Source organism: Pongo abelii, chromosome 15 (genome assembly GCF_028885655.2).
Source record: "Pongo abelii isolate AG06213 chromosome 15, NHGRI_mPonAbe1-v2.0_pri, whole genome shotgun sequence".
NCBI classification, from domain to species: Eukaryota; Metazoa; Chordata; class Mammalia; order Primates; family Hominidae; genus Pongo; species Pongo abelii.
In genome coordinates this window covers 41374816-41396379 of record NC_072000.2, presented here as the reverse complement: position 1 = coordinate 41396379, position 21564 = coordinate 41374816, and the positions used below count along the sequence as shown (strand labels likewise).

The 21564-nt window shown below is 35.8% G+C and overlaps 1 protein-coding gene across 1 annotated transcript in view; it reads right to left on the bottom strand.

The window, feature by feature from the left end:
- The window catches only part of TTC6 (tetratricopeptide repeat domain 6), a 227296-nt gene that overhangs the window by 106819 nt on the left and 98913 nt on the right, over nucleotides 1-21564 (bottom strand). The window contains exons 7-8 of the mRNA XM_054530057.2: nucleotides 16376-16517; nucleotides 3945-4049 (exon numbers count right to left, since the gene is read on the bottom strand). Of these exons, the coding sequence (XP_054386032.2) occupies nucleotides 3945-4049; nucleotides 16376-16517 (247 nt within the window). The remainder of the gene's footprint in view (nucleotides 1-3944; nucleotides 4050-16375; nucleotides 16518-21564) is intronic.

Here is a 21564-nt window from a genome sequence, read left to right as displayed (position 1 = left end):
AATATAAATTACAACTCCACATATGTAAAAGTATTAATTTGCACACACCTGCATGACATAAATGACAATGAAAATGTCTGAATGGATACACAAAATGCATTTAACAATGGCCAACTTCAGGGAGAAGAGAACTGGAGAAGGACAGCATTAAGGAGGGGGAATGCTCTTTATGTCATATTCATCTTTATTGTTTGAATTTTTACTACAAGTAAGCATTCACATACCGCTAGTGTGATTTCTGAAGTAATTGTAATAGCCCTTGCCACTCTGAAAACAGCACAGACAGTAGGGAGTTAACAAAAGAGAACAGAAATTTTAAATAAACAGAAACCACAAAATAAAATAATAACAGTAGGACCAAAACACCATATGTTACTTATATGGCACCTCTAAAACAAAACAAAATAAAAACAATAAAAAGTATTAACCTAAAAATATTTCTGAACACAGACAAAAGAACACAGGGCTAGATATACTAGAGTAGAATTCAAGCACTGAATAGGCCAAACTGGATCATTTCAAATCAATAAGAGACAAAATTCATAATAAAGACAAAACATCTTTTAATCGCAGAAAGTAAAACTGTTAGTAACATGTGGAAATTTTTTTTTTTTTTGTATTTTTGGTAGTGATAGGGTTTCATCATGTTGGCCAGGTTGGTCTCCAACTCCTGGCGTCAAGTGATCCACCCATCTCAGCCTCCCAAAGTGCTGGGATTACAGGTGTGAGCCACCATGCCCAGCTAACACATGGAAAAACTGACAAAGCATAACTTCAGTGAAAATCCGTATTTAATTAAAGTCTTTATGAGATCAAATGAAATAAATATGCCACATAAAATGTAACAATATTACAGTATAATAGTTAAGTCTATTATTATTTGAGCACCTACTACTTATTGAGCAATGCACCATATAGTCTCTCATTAAATCCTCAAAAGACCCACTTTGCAAACAAAAAAAAATGAGACTTCATGAGGTTAAAATAATAGTACGAGGTTACCCAGGAAGTAAGTGGAATTCAGATTCAAGACTGTCTGATTCCTAAGGTGTGATCTGCTTAGTCTGGCCACAATATCAAAGTGATAACAAATAATACCACTGAATTAACTGAGAGATATTGGGATATCTAGCACAACCCAAAGCAAATATCCATAAATTCCAAGAAACTGGTATTTTGAAGAATATATTTTCTTACACTAATAAAGATTAAGAATAAAATTTAAACAAAATAATTCCAACAAGTTTTTAAAAAATGTTTAAACACTGTGGTGTATCAAAAAGAAAAGGAAAATTGCAATAGAAATTACTTTGAAAATAAATAAAGACACTGCAAATGGAAAGGTTTGAAATAAGGTCAAGTACACAGAAGAAAACTCATAAATTACTTATATTATTTTTAAAAAAGAAGAAACATTAAGAAATTAATTAAGTTTTCAGCAAAAGAAATTAGAGTCTGGGCGTGGTGGCTCACGCCTGTAATCCCAGAACTTTGGGAGGCCAAGGTGGGCGGATCACAAGGTCAGGAGATCGAGACCATCCTAGCTAAAACGGTGAAACCCCATCTCTACTAAAAATACAAAAAATTAGCCAGGCATGGTGGTGCGTGCCTGTAGTCCCAGCTACTTGGGAGGCTGAGGCAGGGGAATTGCTTGAACCTGAGAGGCAGAGGTTGCAGTGAGCCAAGATCGCACCACTGCACTCCAGCCTGGTGATAGAGTAAGACTCTGTCTCAAAAAAAAAAAAAAAAAAAATTAGAAAAATACCAACATAGAATGTCAACATTCTATGGAGAGCAGAAAGCCAATAATCAAAAATATGTTAAAAGGGAGAAGTAACAACATTGAATTAATAATTAATACAAAAGGTTTTTGGTCAAAGATGGTGGGTTAAACTCATGTGTTTTTCTGGTTGACTGGCCATGATATCTAATAGCCAGGGAACTATGTATTATATATCTTTCTAAAAAAATAAAAGGGATGGTGTTATATTGGTATGAGTATAGTAGTCTGACAAATATAGGGAAAGCATTTAATTTAAAAACAAATGAAAAAAGAAAAAAACTACTTTCTAAAAATTCTATTCTAAGAAAAAAATATCAGAAACACCATCAGAAAGGAAAAAGAAAATGATGCAATATTAGAAATGAATATTAAAACTGACAAAATATATGCAACTCTATGTACATAACTTATAAATCTCAACTAAATACATAGCTTACTGTAGGAATATGTTGCCAATTGACAAGAAAAATAGTAAATATGAATAAGCTAAGAATTAGAAAAGAAAAATTTTTAATTATCAAACAATTACCTTACCAAATGGCTCAGATGAGTCCAAACAGTGAGTTCTTCCAACTTTTCAAGATTATTCCTAAGCCATATCAATTTCAGAATATTAAAAATGATGAAATGCTATCCAGTTAACCTTATAAAGCAAGAATAGCTCTGATAGCAAAGTCCGACAGAGGAAAAAAAAATACACTACACAGATATTTCACCCATGAGTATATATTTAAAATTAAAAATAAAATATGGCCTAACAGAATTCAACATAATATTTAACAATAATACACTATGAACAAGTAATCCAAGAAATGCGAGGATATTTCAATATTAACATTCTAAACATGTAGTATCAACAGGTTAAATATGAACAAGACTCCATCCATGCCTTGGTTGCAGGAAAGCTAGGAGATAAATTGATGACCCCATTTCAAGCAACAGCATACATGAACTGAATTTCTTCATACTAATCTTACCTCTGGCTTTATTATGCTATTACTCACGTTATGTTTTCCCCACAATTTCTTTAACTTTTTTGTTTTATCCTTTTCTGATATATGTGTTTTCGTAAGCTGCCTACAACGCTGTGCAAATAAAATAATCCTGAATGCCACTAAAAATTTATGTACAATGATGCTCATCACTGAAATATTGTAAAAGAAAAAAAAAGGAAAAAGCAGAAAAGAGGAGGAGGAAGAAGGAGAAGAATTTTTACAAACCAAAGAAAATGAACCAAAAAGTGGGCAGCAACTCTCTGTGGGAGAAGAATAATAGGTTATTTTGTTTTATTTCTCCTCATTTTTCTAATTTTTAGAATGATCAGTATAACATAAAATGAGAGTAATCATTCTTCTTTAAGGGAAGGAAAAAGATTACCACATTTGGGTATTATTAAATGTTTTTAACATTAAGTTAATTTAAAATGTGATTTTAAAAACAAATGAAAATACCATGAAGATCTCTAAACAACTCAAGTAGCTTTATATCTTGAACTCTCAATCAAATAAAACATTCTTTCAAAAAGAAAACAGAATATTCTTCTTAACTAGCTAAAGTCACATGGATAAGTATAACATTTTTAAATACACATACATAATATATAAAATTATGGCCGGGCGTGGTAGCTCATCCCTGTAATCCCAGCACTTTGGAAGACCAAGCTGGGTGGATCACCTGAGGTCAGGAGTTCGAGACCAGCCTCACCAACATGGAGAAACCCCGCCTCCACTAAAAATACAAAATTAGCCAGGTGTGGTGGCACATGCCTGTAATCCTAGCTACTCAGGAAGCTGAGGCAGGAGAATTGCTTGAACCTGGGGGGCGGAGGTTGTGGTGAGCCAAGATCGCACCATTGCCCTCCAGCCTGGGCAACAAGAACAAAACTCCATCTCAAAAAAAGTATATATACATATATATATATATATATATGAACATATAAAATTATAAATTTATATGTAGGTATATATTTGTATACATACATATAATTATTATTTACATATATAAATAACTTCTGTAGTGACATCCAATTAATCCTAATTATGGCAATAACTGTCTGGTAATTTACATAAATGTCCAGTAAAATTTAATGTCATAGCCAATTATACAATTTAATTATTAAATAATAACAACAATAATAAAGAAAACCCATTCAGAATGTTACCTCATATTTTGGATATAGAGTTTCCTTCATGACAGATTCTGGAACAGAGAATTTAGGTGCAGCTGCATTCCAAAACAACTTCGTGAATTCTGGATAAGCACACATCTTTGAAAATAACATAAAAGGTTATTAGAAATGGTAAGAAATGGCCCTGAGAGTAAAAATTCAATCTCCAGTCAAAATTATTTTTAGTTGCTGAGAATTTTTGGTTCCACAGCTTCTGAAAATATGGGAAATAATTTTTTTACAGCCATCAGGTTAGCAAAAATGTAAAAGTCTGCATTACCAACTGATGCTAAGGACTTGGGGAAATTTGTAGAACACACTGGAGGCCAATTGGCCACATCTAGTAGAGTAGAAAGTGTACGTGCCACATCTTCCTGGAATTTAACTTCCAGCTATATAGTCTAGGCAAATTCTTTCACACATGCATGGGGAGATGAGTATGGGATATTCACAGAGCATATGAAATAAAAAATTAAACCCAATCTAAATGTCCATTAATAGAGTAACATAAATAAAATGTGGTATACTCATAAAACACTATAAAACACACTAAAACACAAAAATTATGATCTAGAGATGGCTCTTAGAAGCATGGTATTGAGAAGAAAATAAGCAAGTTTTAGAAAGAGTCATATAAAACTATGACATTTGAAAACACAAAAAATGTATTATTTATGGGTTAGGCTCACGAATACATCTAGTAAAGTACAAACTCATGGACTGGAAAAACTACTAAAATTGTACCAGTAACTGCTGGGTAGGGAGGAAGAGAAATGGAATTAAGAAGTACAAAAGGCCTTAATTTAATAATTTTTAAATTTTTATTTTAAAAAATATGAAACAAGTATGACAAAATGTTAACATTTCCAAAATCTTACTAACATATTATCAGGTGTTTGCTAGTTTGGTTTCTGTATTTCTTTTCCAAATAAAAATTAATCAGGCCTAGGGGATTTTTTTTAGGGATGTGAAACTATTCTGTAGGATCCAGAATTGTGGCTACATGACATTGCACATTTTTAAAAACCTATTGAACTTTGAAGCACAAGGGGTGAATTTTAATGTAATGCAAATTTATGCCTACAGCCATACCACCCTAAATATGCGTGATCTCTCCTTTAATATGAATTTTTTAAAATCATTTAGGAGGTCAGGAGGAATCCCAGGATGGAATGCAGAATGTAATAAAACAGTCTAACTGTATTACAAACATATGAAACAATCTCACCCAAGGGGGTGGGGGGAAAAGTTGTTGACCTTAGTTACTTTGGAAATGTGTACATAAAACTAAAGGCAAAAGGAACTGTGCACATAGCGTTATACATTAGGTAATAAAGTTGTATCCCACGTGATTATGAATTAACAATTCTGATACTTCTATGCACGTGTACTGGAACTGAAAAATTTAACAAATTGAGGGAGAATTATGGAAGCCTGGTTTGTCACTGCTGGAGTAGAAGTGGAGTAGAAAAAATGGAAGGAAACTAGAATGACCCATGAGGTAATGGATTAGAGTTGGATGCATCAGTAAGAACTCATATTTAGCTTACTATAGATACAGATGTTTACATATAGAAATATGTATAGACACATGTATTTATTTATACAAGTTTGTGTACACACATATATTTCCTTGCTTTGACAGCTGACAAGACCTAGAAGCAAGAATGCCCAGTAGAAACAAGCACACCTACTGCCTGGATCTTAGTTTTTAATTATATTCCCCAATAAAGAGACCCAGGGCTCCTTGTTGAAATGGCTGAGTCTAGGACTGGGGCAGGAAACATACAAGATGAACCTAGAATATCTAATACTGCCAAAAATTAAGAAAGTGTTCTAAAAAAAATCCCACAATGATAGGGTGTCAAAAGAGACATATAAACCATCTGAAGGAGTTCCCAATGGCCAAAGATCAAATAATTTTATCAAAACTAATAATAATAATGTAGTACTGGATTACAACTCAAAGTATAATGTAAATATTCACAAATTATACTGATATAAATAAATGACTGAGTAAATAAATGAATGAAAAGAACAGACACACTTCCTATATAGAAGAGTTCTAATAAATTGTTATAGACACTCTATCCTCAAAGATGTGGAGCATAACCCCCCACTTCTTAGGTGTGGCTGTGTATGGTGACTTTCTTCTGAATAATATGGGAAGGGGAAAAAAAGACAGACTTTAAATGAAGAAACCTGGTAAACACTACCTAGCCAGGTGATCGAGGTTAACAGCAACATTAATAAATCATGTCGATAGTACATACCCCTGACACCTGAAGAAAATGGCACTTTTTAACTCAGTGGTCTTCCTCCAAAAATCACATAATCGAATCAAATCAGAGAAACATCATGGCTGGGTGTGGTGGCTCACACCTGTCCCAGAACTTTGGGAGGCCAAGGCTGGAGGACGATTTGAGACCAGGAGTTCAAGACCAGCTTGAGCAACATAGTAAGACCCTACAAAAAAATTTAAAAATTAGCCAGGTGTAGTGGCATGTGACTGTAGTCCTAGCTACTCAGGAGGCTGAAGTGGGAGGATCACTTGAGCCCTGGAGGTCAAGGCTGCAGTCAGCCATGATCACACCACTGCACTCCAGCCTGGGCAACAGAGCAAGACCCTGTCTCAAAGGAAAGGAAGGGAGGGGAGGGGAGGGGAGGGAATCGAGCAAATCCCAAATGGGAGACATTCTACAAAATACCTGACCAGAACTCCTCAAAATTGTCAAAGCCATCAAAAACAAGGAAAGTCTGAGAAACTATCACAGCCAAGAGGAGCCTAAGGCAGACTTGACAACTAAATGTAAATATGGTATCCTGGATGAGATCCTGACATACAAAGAGGACATTAGATAAAAACTAAGGAAATCTGAATGAAATGTGGATCTTAGTTAACAATAATGTATCAACATTGGTTCATTAATTTTAACAAATGCACCATACTACTATAATATGTCATATAAATTTCCCAGGGCAGCCATAACAAATTACCACTGGATGGCTTAAAACAACAAACATTTATTCTCTCACAGTTCAGGATTCAAGGTGAAGGGAAGGCCATGCTCCCTCTGAAGACTTTAGGGAGGAATTCCTCCTTGCTCTTCCCAGCTTCAGCGGTTGCTGGCAATCCTTGGCATTCTTTTGCCTGCAGCAGCATCACTCCAATTTCTGTCTCCACCAGCACATGGCCTTCTTCTCTGAGTGTCTCTGTGTGTGTTCACATGGCATTCTCCTTTTAGAAGGATACCAGTCATATCAGATTCAAGGCCCACCCTTGTATCCAGATGAGGGATGATCTCATCTCAAGATCCTTAACTACATCTGCAAAGATCCTATTTCTAAATAAGGTCACACTCACAGGTACCATGGGTTAGGACTTGGACATATCTTTTGAAGACAACTATTCAACCCGCTATTACTATGTTAATAATAGGAGAAACACAGTGCAGTATATATGGAAAACTGCCATACTGTCTTTGTAGGTTTTCTGTAAGTCTAAAACTATTTTTTAAAAATAAAACTATTATAAATAAAATAATAAGCCGGGCACAGTGGCTCACGCCTGTAATCCCAGCACTTTGGGAGGCCCAGGCAAGATGGATCACTTAATGTCAGGAGTTTGAGACCAGCCTGGCCAATATCATGAAACCCCATCTCTACTAAAAGTACAAAAATTAGCTGGGCATGTTGGCACATGCCTGTAGTCCCAGCTACTTGGGAAGTTGAGGCAGGAGAATTGCTTGAACTTGGGAGGCGGAGGTTGCAGTGAGCTGAGATCACACCATTGCACTCAAGCCTGGGCACTGCAGTAAGGCTCCATCTCAAAAAACAAAAAATAAAACAAAATAATAATAAAACAGTAAAAAGAAAAAAATTTTTAATAGTTACATGCAAAAAATAATAATCAGGTATTCATGACAAGATCTTGAAGAAAATGTGGTAAGATTTTAAAATAGCTTTATGAAGCCACAATATTATTGATAATTATGTTTTGCCACAATATTATTGATAATTATGTTTTCTTTAATATTTTTATTTACTTTTAATAATATTTAATTGGACTATGCCGTTTCCCCCAAAATGATCTGTCTTTCACTAGGAAAACGAGCTCAATTTTAAAGCATCAACTGCAAAAAAACATAACTCTAGCTTTAAAAATGAACACTTAACAATGACATCTAGAGTGTGGATGATACACAGACTTTCCAGAGCAATACATGAAAACCCAAACCCAGTAAATAAAGATTCACTATCATAAATTGTCACTGCATCTGGAGTGCTTTTATTTCTAGTCAGAGATATAATCCTCAACTCTTCCATATACTTGATCACATGTTTCCTGTCTCCCAGAAGAGTACAGTATTTTGAGAAAGGCAGATTTTGCAGTTGCCAGGTAATTTTTCCTGCATAAGACTTCAAAATTAAGTTTTTGGTCTCACTTGTCCTGTTATGCTGGGCATAGTGCATCACTTTATGCTGTACAGACCTACAGCCAGGAAGTCCTTACTAAAATATGAATAAACTCTTCCAAAATCAGCTGGCAAATCTTCTAAGGATCACCTACAAATTAAGAGGATTTCAGGTATTCAAATGTTATGTCACATATAGCACAGTAATTTTTCCCATGGAGTACACTTCCAGCAGCTTAAGCAACCAGAATAAAACTACTGCCCTAGAAGTAAGATACAAGTCCCTAAGTGGGAACGGTAGGAAAGCTATCACTAAACAACAGTAATTTGCTCTCAAGGGAAAGTACAGATGCACCTTCAGGAGAGAATTTATTAAATTAAACTAGTAAATAAGACTAACCATGGTAAATTGGTTCCCCCAGCAATGCTCAGAACTTTCTAAGAAGAGTCCTAGGAAAATATTAGAAGCAACAGGGTTAGTGGCTGCCAGAACTTTAAAGGACAATGGCTGTTGCATAGCAAACTGAATGACTAACTCTGAAGCATCCTGGGTTAACTTGTTTAACAGTTCCTGCATACCTCCTAAGGCCATGATGCATATTACAAGCTGATGCAATAACTCTTGTTCATACTGATGACCCAAGGTCAGAGTATCCTATTCACTAAGGGAAAGAGACAGGCAAATTAGTTTCAGGGTCAAGTTAAGTTTCATTTAAATGAAACCTAAGACAGAATATCAGTTTTCAAAATGTAGTCTGAGACCCTGGGGAAGATTATTTGCATTTTTCACTATGTTAATATTTGCACTGATGGGGAAAAATATATATACACACACATATATATGTGTGTATATATATGTGTGTGTATATATGTGTGTGTGTGTATATATATATATACACACACACACACACACACATATATATGGTGAAACTCACAGTGCCAAAGCATGAGTCAAGACAGCAGCACCTTAAAAATGCCCACCAGAAAGGAGGAAAAATTTTAGTTTTATTAAATGTCCACACATCTTAATATTTAATGTGATTAAATGAGAAATACAAACAAAATATATCTGTGGCCATGGTGAAGTATGATGGTGGTTTGGAGGAAATGCATGTGTGCTATTGTTTGAGTTGTGAACTGAACTAGCCTCCATTTTCATTTAAGAAAACAAACATCAAACCATGTTTATTGAGAGTTGGGTATATGGCAAGATTTTTCTTGAAAAGGAATGAAGCAAACTTGTCACTTCAAATAAAATACCCGAGTGTATTTGGGACAATGAAAAAAATTAAGCTTTTGAACAAAAATTAGAATTTTGGAAAACATGTGTCCCTTACCATGAGTTTGCAAGGTTCCCAATGCTAAAGAACTTTTCTGACAATTTTAAAAATAAGCTACTTTGATATTGTGTATTATACTGAAATGTGTCAACATTTGAAGAGTTAAATAACTGAACAGTATTTTCCAAAAAACCAATGTGTGATGTTATTTGAATTAATCCATGAGTAAAAGATCCATTCAAAGTACACGATAAAACAATAGATTTTAACATAATAAAGTCATCAATACAGTTTCAGATTTCAATTGCAACAAGCTTTTTTATTGTACAAATCATCATGTAACAATTATCTTTTTAACCGAGGCTACATTTTTTTTCTTATTTTTCTTTTTTTTTTTTTCTGTTTCACTGACCACAATTTCTTTATTAGGCTTTTTATTTTGAGATAATTGTAGATTCACAGGCAGTTTTAAGAAATAATACAAAGATATCCCATCTTCCCTTTACCCAGTTTAGCCCAAAGACAACATCATGCAAAACCATAGTACCATATCATAAACAACATGTTGACATGAAACAGTCAAGCTACAAAACACTTCCATCATCACAGGGGATCCATCTTGTCCTTTAAAGTCATACTCATCCTAACCCCCATCCTGAAAACCTGGAAACCACTATTCTGTTCTTTATTTGTATAATTTTGTCATTTCGAGGAAGTTATATAACGAAATTACACAAGACGTAATCTTTTAGAATTGGATTTTTCAGCCCAATTCTCTTAAGATTCATTGTTATCGCACGTATGAATAGTTAATTCCTTTTTATTGGTGATTAGTATTCCATCTATGGATGTACCACAGTTTTCTTAACCCACTGAAGGTTATCCAGAGTGTTTCCTGTTTGAGTTTTTTTTTTTTTTTTTTTCACTGTGCAACCTGCTTCAGTGTTCATCACTTATGGGTAAGGAGGCTGAGCAATGGTTCAAGGCCGCAGTTTACTCTGGCATGGGTACACTGTGAGAAGCCCACAGAGAGTTTGGCTTCTATTAATAAAGCTGTGATGAATTTTGTGTACAAATTATAATGTAATTATAAATTTTCATTTCTGTAAGGTAAGCGCCCAGGCATGCAATTGCTGGGTCGTATGCATGCCTGGACGGACCCTTTATCTTACAGAACTGCATGCATACTTTGGGTTTTTTTCTAATTACCAAACTGCTTTCTAGAGGGCTGTACCATTTTACCTTCCCAAAAACAATATATCAATGATCCTATTTCTCCTCCACTTCCTTATTGGCATTTGGTGTTATCACTATTATTTTATTTTAACCATTCTGTAGTAATATCTTACGGTGGTTTTAATTTGCATTTCCCTAATAGCTAATGATGTTGCACATCTTTTCATATGCTTATTTTCCATCTACATATCCTATTTGGTGAAATGTTTATTAATGGTTTTGCCCACTTTCTAGTTAGATATTTTTATATTGAGTTTTGAAAATTCATTATGTATTGTAGATACTAATTCTTTGCTGGATACATGTTTTGCAAAATATTTTCTCCGAGTCAATGGCTTGTATTTAATCCTCTTAACAGGGTCTTTTGTAGAGAAAAAAAATTAATTCTGATGAAGTCCAATTTATTTTTCCTTTTACAAATAGTGCTTTTGGTGTCAAGTGTAAGAATGCTTTCCCTAGCCCTAAATCCCAAAGATCTCCTATGTTTTTTCTACAAGTTTAATAGTTTTATATTTTACACGTGTCTATGAATTATTATTTTAAGTACATTTTTTACAGGATGCAAGACTTAGGTCAGGGTTCTTTTTTTGGCTAAGGGATGTACAATTGATTGAGCAGCAATTGTTTGAAAAGGCCATCCTACACCATTGAATAATTTCTGCATTTTTATAAAAAAATCAGTTGTGCATATCTGTAGGAGTCCATTTGTGGGTTTTCTACTCTGTCCCATTGATCTATAGGCCTGTCCATCCACCAAGACCACACCATCTTAATGACTATGATATAGTAAGTAAGGAAGTCAGCTAAACTGATTTCTCCCATTTTATTCTTCTTATCCAAAATTATTTTAGCTCTACTTTCTTTGCATTTCCATACAAATTTTAGAATACTCTTGTTTACATGTACAAAAAAAAAAAGCCTTGCTGGAAATTTGACAGGAATTGCTTAAATCTGTATATCAATTTGAAGAGAAATGACATGTTTACTATCCTGATTCTTCCAATCTATAAATAGGGAATCTCTCTATTTACTTAGATCACTTTCATTTCTTTTATCAGCATTTTGTAGTCCTCAGCATCTAACTCTTATACATGTTTTGTTAGATTTACACTTAATTATTTCAGTTTTTAGCAATTATAAATGATACCGTTTTAATATCAGTATATATTTCAGTACATGTTCATCTATAGATACATAGAAATATAATGAATTATTCATGGTTTTTTTTTGTATCCTGTCACTTTACTGGGCTCAGTTATTAGTTCTGTGAGATTTTTCTTGTACAGATTCCTCAGAACTTATTTATTTATTTATTTATTTATTTATTTATTTATTGACATGGGGATCTCACTGTTGTCTAGGCTGGAGTGCATGATCATGGCTCACTGCAGCCTCAACCTCCCAGGCTCAGGTTATCTTCCCACCTCATCCTCCCAGAAAGCCCTAAGGCCATGGGACTACAGGCACACACCACCACGCCCAGCTAATTTTTGTATTTTTTGTAGGGATGGGATTTTGTCATGTTGCCCCAGCTGGTCTCAAACTCTTGGGCTCAAGCAAGCTGCCCGCCTTGGCCTCCCAAAGCACTGCGCTTACAGGCATGAGCCACTGCACCCAGCTGATTCCTCAGAATTTTCTATGTAGACAGTCACGTCATCCGCACATACGGGCAGCTGTATTGCTTCTTTTCTGGTCTGCAAGCTTTTTTTTCCACTTCTTGCCTTAATGCACTGCCTAGAATTTCCAGCACTATGTTGAATAAGAGTGGTGTGGGGAAACAATCAGGCTTTCACCATTAAATACTATGTTAGCTGTAGGTTTTTGCAGCTGCTCTTTATCAAGCTGTAGAAGTTTCTCTCTATTCCTATTTTTCTGAAAATTTTTATCATGAAAATGGGTGATGAAATCTGTCAAATGCTTTCTCTTCATTGATTAATATGATCATGCAATTTTTCTTCTTTATTCTGTTAAAATGATGAATTATAGTAGATTGACTTTCCAATACTGAGACAGCCTCAAATCTCTGGAATAATTCCCTAAAGTCCTGGTGGATAATTCTTTTTATATATTTTTAATTCTATGACCTAACATTTGTTAAGGATTTTTATAACCAATATTTATAAGGAGTTGTCTTAATCTGTTTTGCACTGCTATAAGAGAATACCTGAGACTGGGTAATTTATAAAGAATAAAAATTTATTCTCTCACGTTCTGGAGGCTGGAAAGAAGTCCAAGATCGAGGCACTAGCATCTGATGTAGGCCTTCTTACTGTGTCCTCACATGGTGGAAGGCAGAAAGGCCAAAAGGGAAAAAGAGAGTTGAACTTGCCCATTTCTAATAGGATTCTTCCCACCCATAAGGGCCTAATCACCTCTTAAAGGTCCCACCTCTCAATACTGTTACAACAACAATTAAATTTCAACATGAGTTTTGGAGGAGACAAACATTTGAACCATAGCAAGGATATTGGTCTACATTTTTCTTTCTTTCTTTTTTTTTTTTGTTTTTTTTGGTTTTGTTTTTTTTTAACTGTCTTTGTCTAGTTTAGATACTAGGGTATTACTACCTTCAAAAAATGAATTGAGAAGTCTTCCCTCCTCTTATTTTCTGAAAGAGATTGTATAGAATCGGTGTTAATTGTTCCTTAAATGTGTGGTAGAATTCTCTCTAGTAAAATCACCTGGGCTTACATATTTGGGAGAAGAGGAATGTTCTATAAATCAATAATTCAATTTCCTTAATATTTATAGGGCTATTCAAATAATCTATTTCATACTGGGTGAGTTGTAGTAGTTTGTGTTTTTCAAGAATTTCTTCATGTCATCTAAGTAATCAAATGTATGCATGTGTAGAGTTGTTCATAGTATTCCTATATTAATATTTTTATATCTGCAGGGTCTGTAGTAACATCTCATTTCATTTATAATATTGGTAATTTATGGCTTTTCTTTTTTTCTTGTCAGTCTTGCCAGAGATTAATTTCAATGATCTTTTCAAATGACTAGCTCTTTCTTTCATTAAGTTTCGTTACTGTTTTTCTGTTTTCAATTTCATTGATTTCTGCTTTTATTCCTTCCTTCTGCTTGTTTTGGGTTCATTTAGCTCTTTTTTTTTTTTTTTTGGTTCTTAGGTGGAAGCTTAAATTATTAATTTGAGACTTTCTCTTTTCTATTGAAAACATTTAGTGCTAGAAATTCTGCTTAGCTATGTCCCACAAATTTTGATATGTTGTATTTTCATTTTCATTCAGTTCAATGTATTTTTTAAATCCCTTGAAACTTCTTCTTTAACCCATAGATTATTTATAGCTGTACTGTTTAGATTCCAAGTGTTTGGAGATTTTTCTTATCTTCCTCTTACTGATTTCTAGTTTTAGTCCATTATGGATTTGCTCTATACTGGTATATGTTTCATGGCATCTGAAAACAATATGCATTCTGTTTTTGTTGGGTACAGTGTTCTATAAATTTCAACTGGAACCTACTGGTTGATGGGGTTGTTGCTGATTTTCTAAGTGTTCTATGAATTTTTGAGAGAGAAACGCTGAACTCTCCAACTATAATTGTGGAATTGTCTATTTCTCCTCTCAGTTCTTAGATTTTGCTTTGCATGTTTTGCAGTTCTATTGTCTGATGCATATATTTTTTAAGACTGGCATGTCTTCTTGATGTGCTGACACTTTTGTCATAATACAATGCCCCTCTGTGTCTCTGAGAACTTTCTTTGCTTGGAAGTCTATCTTATCTGATATTAATATAGCCATTCCCACTTTTCTTTGAATGGCGTTTGTGTATTTTTAACCCTTTTATTTTCAAATTGGCTATATCATTATGTTTTAAATTTGTTTCTTGTAAATATTATATATCTGGGTCATGTGTTTTAATCCATTTTACCACTCTGTCATTTAATTGCTAAATTCAAACCATTTACATTTAAGTTAGGGCTTAAGTCTGTCATTTTAGATTTTGTTTCCTGTCTGCTCTGTCTGGTTTCTTTTGTTTCTCCTGTTTTCTTTTTCCTGTCTTCCTGTACATTACTTGAACATATTTTAGAATTCTACTTTTATTTATTTATAGTGTTTTTAGTATATCTCTTTGTATAGCTTTTTAATTGTTACTCTAAGTATTCCATTTTATAAATATAGCTTACCACAATTGACTGAGGGTATTATTTTACTAGTTCAGGTGATATGTAGAAAACTCACCTCCCTTTATGTCTCTTTACCCTTTCCCATTTATAGTATGTCTTAAATACTTTGTCTATATTCTGTTACAACCACATCAGCATGACAAATTTTGCTTCAGTGGACAAACATAACTTAGAAAACTCAAAAGGAGAAGGAAATTTTATTGTACTTACCCATATTTTTGCTTTACATGTGCTTTGTTCCTTCTACATATTCCTGGATTTTTTCTCTTATCATTTCTCTCTATTTAGAGAACTTTTCCTAGCCATTCTTTTAGGTTAGGTATGCTGGCAACAAATTCTCTTCGTTTCCTTCTATCTGAGAATGTCTTGATTCCTTTATTCCTAAAGGATATTGTTCTGGATGTAGAATTCTGGGAACACAGTTGTTTTCTTCCAGCACTTGAAAAATGTTCTGTCACTTACTTCTGGCCTCCATCACTTCTCATGAGAAACCCATTTCCGTTCAAATTGTTTTTCCCCTACAGGTAGCATGTCGTTTCTTTTTCGTTGCTTTCTTTATCTTAATATAATGCCCCTCTGTGTCCTAAGAACTTTCTTTGCTTGGAAGTCTATCTTATCTGATATTAATATAGCCATTCCCACTTTTCTTAGATTGATATTTGGTTTTTCTTTATCTTTCATTTTCAGAAGTTTGAATATTATGTGGTTTGGTCTATATGCCTTTGGATTTTTCCAGTTTGGGATTTGCTCAGGCTCCTGAATCTATAGCTTTCTGCCTTTTGCCAAACTGGTAACTTTTCAGACATTATTTATTTCAATACTTTTCAGTCTCTCCCCATCTTTTGTGATAACACAAATACTAGATCTTTTGTTATAGTCCCTCAGATTCCCCAAGGCTCTATTGGCCTCCTAGCATGTTAATACATATAACTCACATAAAAAATTATTGAGGTCTTCAATAATTTTTTTTGAGACAGGGTCTCTCTCTGTTGCCCAGGCTGGAGTGCAGTGGCGCAATCATGGCTCACTGGAGGCCTCAATTGCCTGGGCTCAAGTGACTCCTTCATCTTAGTCTCCCAAGAAGCTGTGACCACAAACATGTGCCACCAGGCTGGGTTATTATTTTTAGATAACGAGGTCTCGTTATGTTGGCCAGACTGGTCTCAAATTCCTAGGCTCAAGCAATCCTCTCGCCATGTCCTCCCAAAGTTCTAGGATTACAGGCGTGAGCTACCACACCTGGCCAGCCCTCAATAATTTTTAAGAGTGAAAAAAGTCTCCTGAAACCAAAAAGTTTGAGGACCTGTGAAGTACAAAAAAACTAATATTAAAGAAAGTTCTTACTTCCTCTCCCAAGACTTGCAAGTGTGGTTTGTGAGCATGCTCTCTAGTTCCTTGTGCCGATTCAGGTGGTATCCCTTGCAGTGTAGGAGGAATATGGACATATTCTTGGTTGTCATCCATAACAGGAATTCCATACAATATTCTACAATGTGATAAGAACAATAAGTTTTTTAAGTAATTGACAAAGTATAAGATGTTTGCCCTCATTTCATAACTCCACTGAAATAAACACATGGACATTTGACATCTGCACTAAGTAGAAATTGTGTAGAAGTCAGATAATCCAAAATAAGGAATAATCCAAAAATGCTAATATCTGGTTCTTAATACATTTTAGTAGTAATATTTATGATGGTTTTGTTTCATTATACTGGAATAATAAATTCACCCTATGAAAGTCTAGTTGCAAAAGAGGTTAAAAAAAAAAAAAAACTTCTCTGCCTTCTGATCTCTCACCTACTCCCCATTCTGAGCTCACACATACACACAAAGTTTCATTTCTTGGGTGGGGCAAAACATCAGCCTAAGCAGAAGTACCTTCTCACATTATGGTTTTCCCTTCTTGCTGAGATGAACAGAAAACTGTGTAGGCATCAAGTCTTTCTTCTAGGCTACAAGCTACATATACATAAGAATATATATGGAACAAAACTTATCAATAAAAGATTAAGCTAAACAGATGAGATAAATCAAAAGTTGAAGGTAAAATGTGTCATTAATTACTGACCTACAGACTGGCTTAAAAATATATTAACTTTTGTATTGTAACCACCTAACTGTAAAATAAATATAAAATGAACATAAAGACAAAATATCTAAGAATATATATATAGTCATGTGCTACATACATAATATAGATATATCAATTTCACATTGAAGCATTTAAAGCTACTGTTCCCTCTAACTTACTGATATACTATTATAGGAAGAAACACTTTATGAGTTACCAAATGTGAAAACTAAGCATACAAAAACCCAACTGATTTCAGTTGCTTAATAATATACTGAAATCCTCAAATCCCATGATACCTGCTGTTAAGAAGTAGACCCACTCAGAGCCCGGCTGAAGAAGATATGGCTTTGTCAGAGTAGAGTCATGAATAAAAGCTTCCTATCTTACCTACTAAAATACCTGAATTCAAAGAGAGGTTAAAACTCTACTCCCAGCAAGGTGAATACCACTGCCACTTAACACCCATTCCATCCTCCTTCTAATGTGCTTTCCTGAACTGCCAAGGATGGAGAGGCAAAACTCTCTTGGCCAGGCATGGTGGTTCATGCCTGTAATCCCAGCACTTTGGGAGGCCGAGGCAGGCAGATCACTTGAGGCCAGGAGTTCAAGACCAGCCTAGCCAACATAGGGAAATTTCGTCTCTACTAAAATACAAAAATTAGCTGGGTGCAGTGGCACACATCTGTAGTCCCAGCTACTCAGGAGGCTGAGGCACTATTGTTTTAACTCGGGGCGGAGGTTCCAGAAGCCAGTGTTCTAGATATTAGTTAGAATCCACTAACCAAATGCAATTAGAAGGCAGAAGGTTCTGATGTTTCTGTTGGCAAGTACAGTCATGACAATGTTGAGTTCTTCTGTAGCAGTGTTCCAGTTACGACTTTGTGAGTTGTGTTTTTTACTTGTTTGTTTTTTGCCAGTGAGCATGTCAAACAGACACAGTGTGGCTCCAGAGTCCAAAGCTGTGACAGTAAAGGCTACTTAATCCCTGAATCTCAGTTAAGGCGATACGTTGCCAGTGCTGGCTTCCAGATTTGCCGCCTTCCTGTGTCAGGAGCAGCAGCACCCTAGGCCGCCAGTTAAACATGCTCTGTGAGTCATCCCTGGGAGATCTCCCTACCTAATGCCCCATTTTTCTAACCCTCTCATTGATTTTAAAACACCAAATTCCCATTACTAAGTCCCTTTTTGCTTAAAATAGCTAAAGCCGTGATATGGTTTGGCGTGTCCCCACCCAAATCTCATCTTGAATTGTAGTTCCCATAATCCCCATGTGTTGCGGGAGGGACCTGGTGGGAGGTAATTGAATTACAGGAGTGGTTACCCCATAGTGCTGTTCTCGTGATGTGAGTGATTTATCACAAGAGCTGATGGTTTCATAAGGGGCTTTTCCCCCTTTTCTTCATCATTTCTCCTTGCTGCCACCATGTGAAGAAGGACATGTTTGCTTCTCCTTCCACCACGATTGTAAGTTTCCTGAGGCCTCCTCAGCCCTGCAGAACTGTGAGTCAATTAAGCCTCTTTCTTTTATAAATTACCCAGTCTTGGGTCTGTCTTGATTAGCAGCATATGAACAGACAAATACAAGATGTTTCTGTTTTCCAAAGCTGAATCCCAGTGTATCCAGGAAAATAAAAGAACAGGGGAAGGTCTAGGGACTAAGAAAATGAGCCAAGTGAATACAGACATCAGGATCAATAAGTATTTCTAAGATAGGTTGGGAGGAGAGGGAGATGGTGATGAGGAGAGCAGTGACTAAGAAGTTACCTAGAAGCACTGCTGTACTTTTCTCTGGCTCTACGCCAGAAACAGGATAGTAAAAGTCATTTACAATTTATTGTCTTTTGCTCTTTCACATTCCAAAAACGCTAAATAAACAGAAATATGGATTGGTTGGAAGAAAGTGAAGGTCGTTGGACATTCTAGAGTGCATAGCTCTGGTAGACATGAATGGGGGCCTTGGTGGAAAGGCATACCTAAGGTTAGCCTTTATGCTCCTGTATGACAAAGATGAAGCACTTACCTGGAAATTTTTATCCGGATTTTCCCTGCTTCCTTCTTTTTGTCCAGAGAAAAGAACCAACCCTTTCTAGAGTTCTCTTTGAAAAACACCACTATCTCAGTGGTTCAGACTGAAAATCTCTTCATCACCAATCTCTTCCTCACTCCCAACAGTAATGACTATTTCTGTTCATTCTCCCTCCATGATGTCTCTCCTGTTCACTGCATCTTCTCTCAACTGAGTCCTGTGATACCATCTTTACTGGTCCCTTACCTCCAGACTCTCCCTCCTCCAATCCAAGCCACATATCCCTGCAACTGTTGTTATCAGTCACCCCCTCTCCAAACATCTCACTGACTACACACACAGTATATATAACCCTGTTACAAGCTCCTGACCCTGGCAGTCAGGATCCTTCACAGTCTGGGCACCATCTACTTTGCCAACTCTGCTTCCTTCCCCCAACCTTCCACCCAAGCTACATTTGCAATGCAAAAAAAATGCCTTATGTGCTAGGATTACTCCAGGAGCAATAGGAGAAACAGGCAAAATCAACAGGCCATTATAGTACTGAGTGGCTGTGGAAATGGAGAATGATGGGAGCAAGGCCAGATCTCAGCTCCTCCACGAGACCTTTACAAATCCTTCTCTACCCAGCCCAGATTCATGTCTGACTCCCTGGTTTCCCTGTTGCATTTGATCTGCTTTTTCGTTATACAATATACTGCATTCTATTCTGTGTGCCTTTTTCACAGTAGAGCATAGGCTTGTTTGGGAGAAAAGTGAGACTTACTCATTTTCTGTCTCCCAGAAATTTGAATGGAGTAGGTACTAAATAAATATTGTTGAATTTTGGCTGAGTAAGAAAAGTCTCACAGCCAAAACCAGCCCCAGACTCTGGCCTGGGAAACAGAATCATTGGTAAGGCATGATACGCTGGGTAGTTCTCAAAGTGTATTCCCTATCGAGCAGCATTAGTATCATATAAGAGCTTGTTAGGAATGGAAGTTATTGAGCCCCACTACAGACCTAATGAGTCAGAAACTCAGGAGCTGAGGCCTAGCCATCTGTGTTATAACCAGCCCTGAAGGTGATTCTGTGCACTCTGAAGGTGGAGAACCACTAAGATACTCAATCTTTCCTAAAACAGCCTAATCATAAGAATATCCTGGGATGAAATCAAATCTACACCTTCCCAGACCCCTTCTCTGAAGATTCTAATTCAGTAGGTTTGAGATAGAGCCTGGGAATTGATACACTTATCAAACAACCCAGATGACCCTTATCCTCAAGGAAGACTAAAAATCACTGATACAGTGGAAAGAGTGAGCCTTTGGAATGAGGTTAAAAAACAGATTTTGGGCCCCTCACTGTGCTATGTTTCCTTCTTCAGTCTGTTTCCTCATTTATAAATGGCAACAGTGATTGAGTTTTTCAGAGTCAAATGTCTTAGAAATCATGTATGTGAAGAGACTTGCGCACAGAATATGCTAAAAAAGTGATTGATATTACAACCATTATTGTTTATGATCATTGAGGGAGTTGAATGAAGGAAACAAGCCCACCTCTCTCAGAGTGAAAGTTAAACCTCCTTTTGGGTCAATATTGGTCTCCCATGAGGCCAGAGAGAGAAATGTATTTCTGATTGTATGATGCTGTTAAAGAAGTTTGGAAAACATTTGTTCTAAGCTGTGAGTACTCTGAAAAAATCTCTGCACACATCTTCTATGAGTTACATAAAAGTGACTGTGAGCTACATCTTGTGAAGCATGGAGAAGGGATCTCCCTCCAGCAATCCTCCCCTACCTTGGTATGACCCTAGCAGAGAGGTTCTCCATTACAGCTTTACTATCTCTTCCTTAACAAATTTATCTTGCTCTTTGGTATACAAAAGCCTGAGAGAGGCTTCGCAGGATGTTGCTCACAGTCGCTCTTAGGTAACTCATAGAAGATGTATACAGGGAAATTTGAAAAGTGCTCACATACAAAAGTTTCATCAAAGTCCATCTCACATGCAATGGTTCTATTCTAGATACCAGTCTTTAAAGTGCTCATAGCGAACCACTAAACTGATTTCACAACCCACTCACTGGGTCACAATCCACAATTTGAAAAACATTAACTTACAGAGAATGTTGTTTAAAAAGCAGACGCCAAGGTCTGGAAAAAGCTTTAGGTTTTCATCTTCTTCAAAATGTTAATCTACAAATAGCTTTCTTTAGTCTTTTATAATTTTTTTCTTTGAAATCTGCAGCAGAGGCATATGAATACTTCGTATGTTTTAAAAAGATCAGAAAATACAGTCTTGATAAAATAACAAGTCTGTAGAAAAGTATATAACTATATAAATTTCTTTTTTTTTTTTTTTTACAAAACATGATTGGGGAGGGGGAAATTGTATTTTTAATCATCGTAACTTCATTGCTACATGCAAACAGTGACATCTGGTGGAATGAT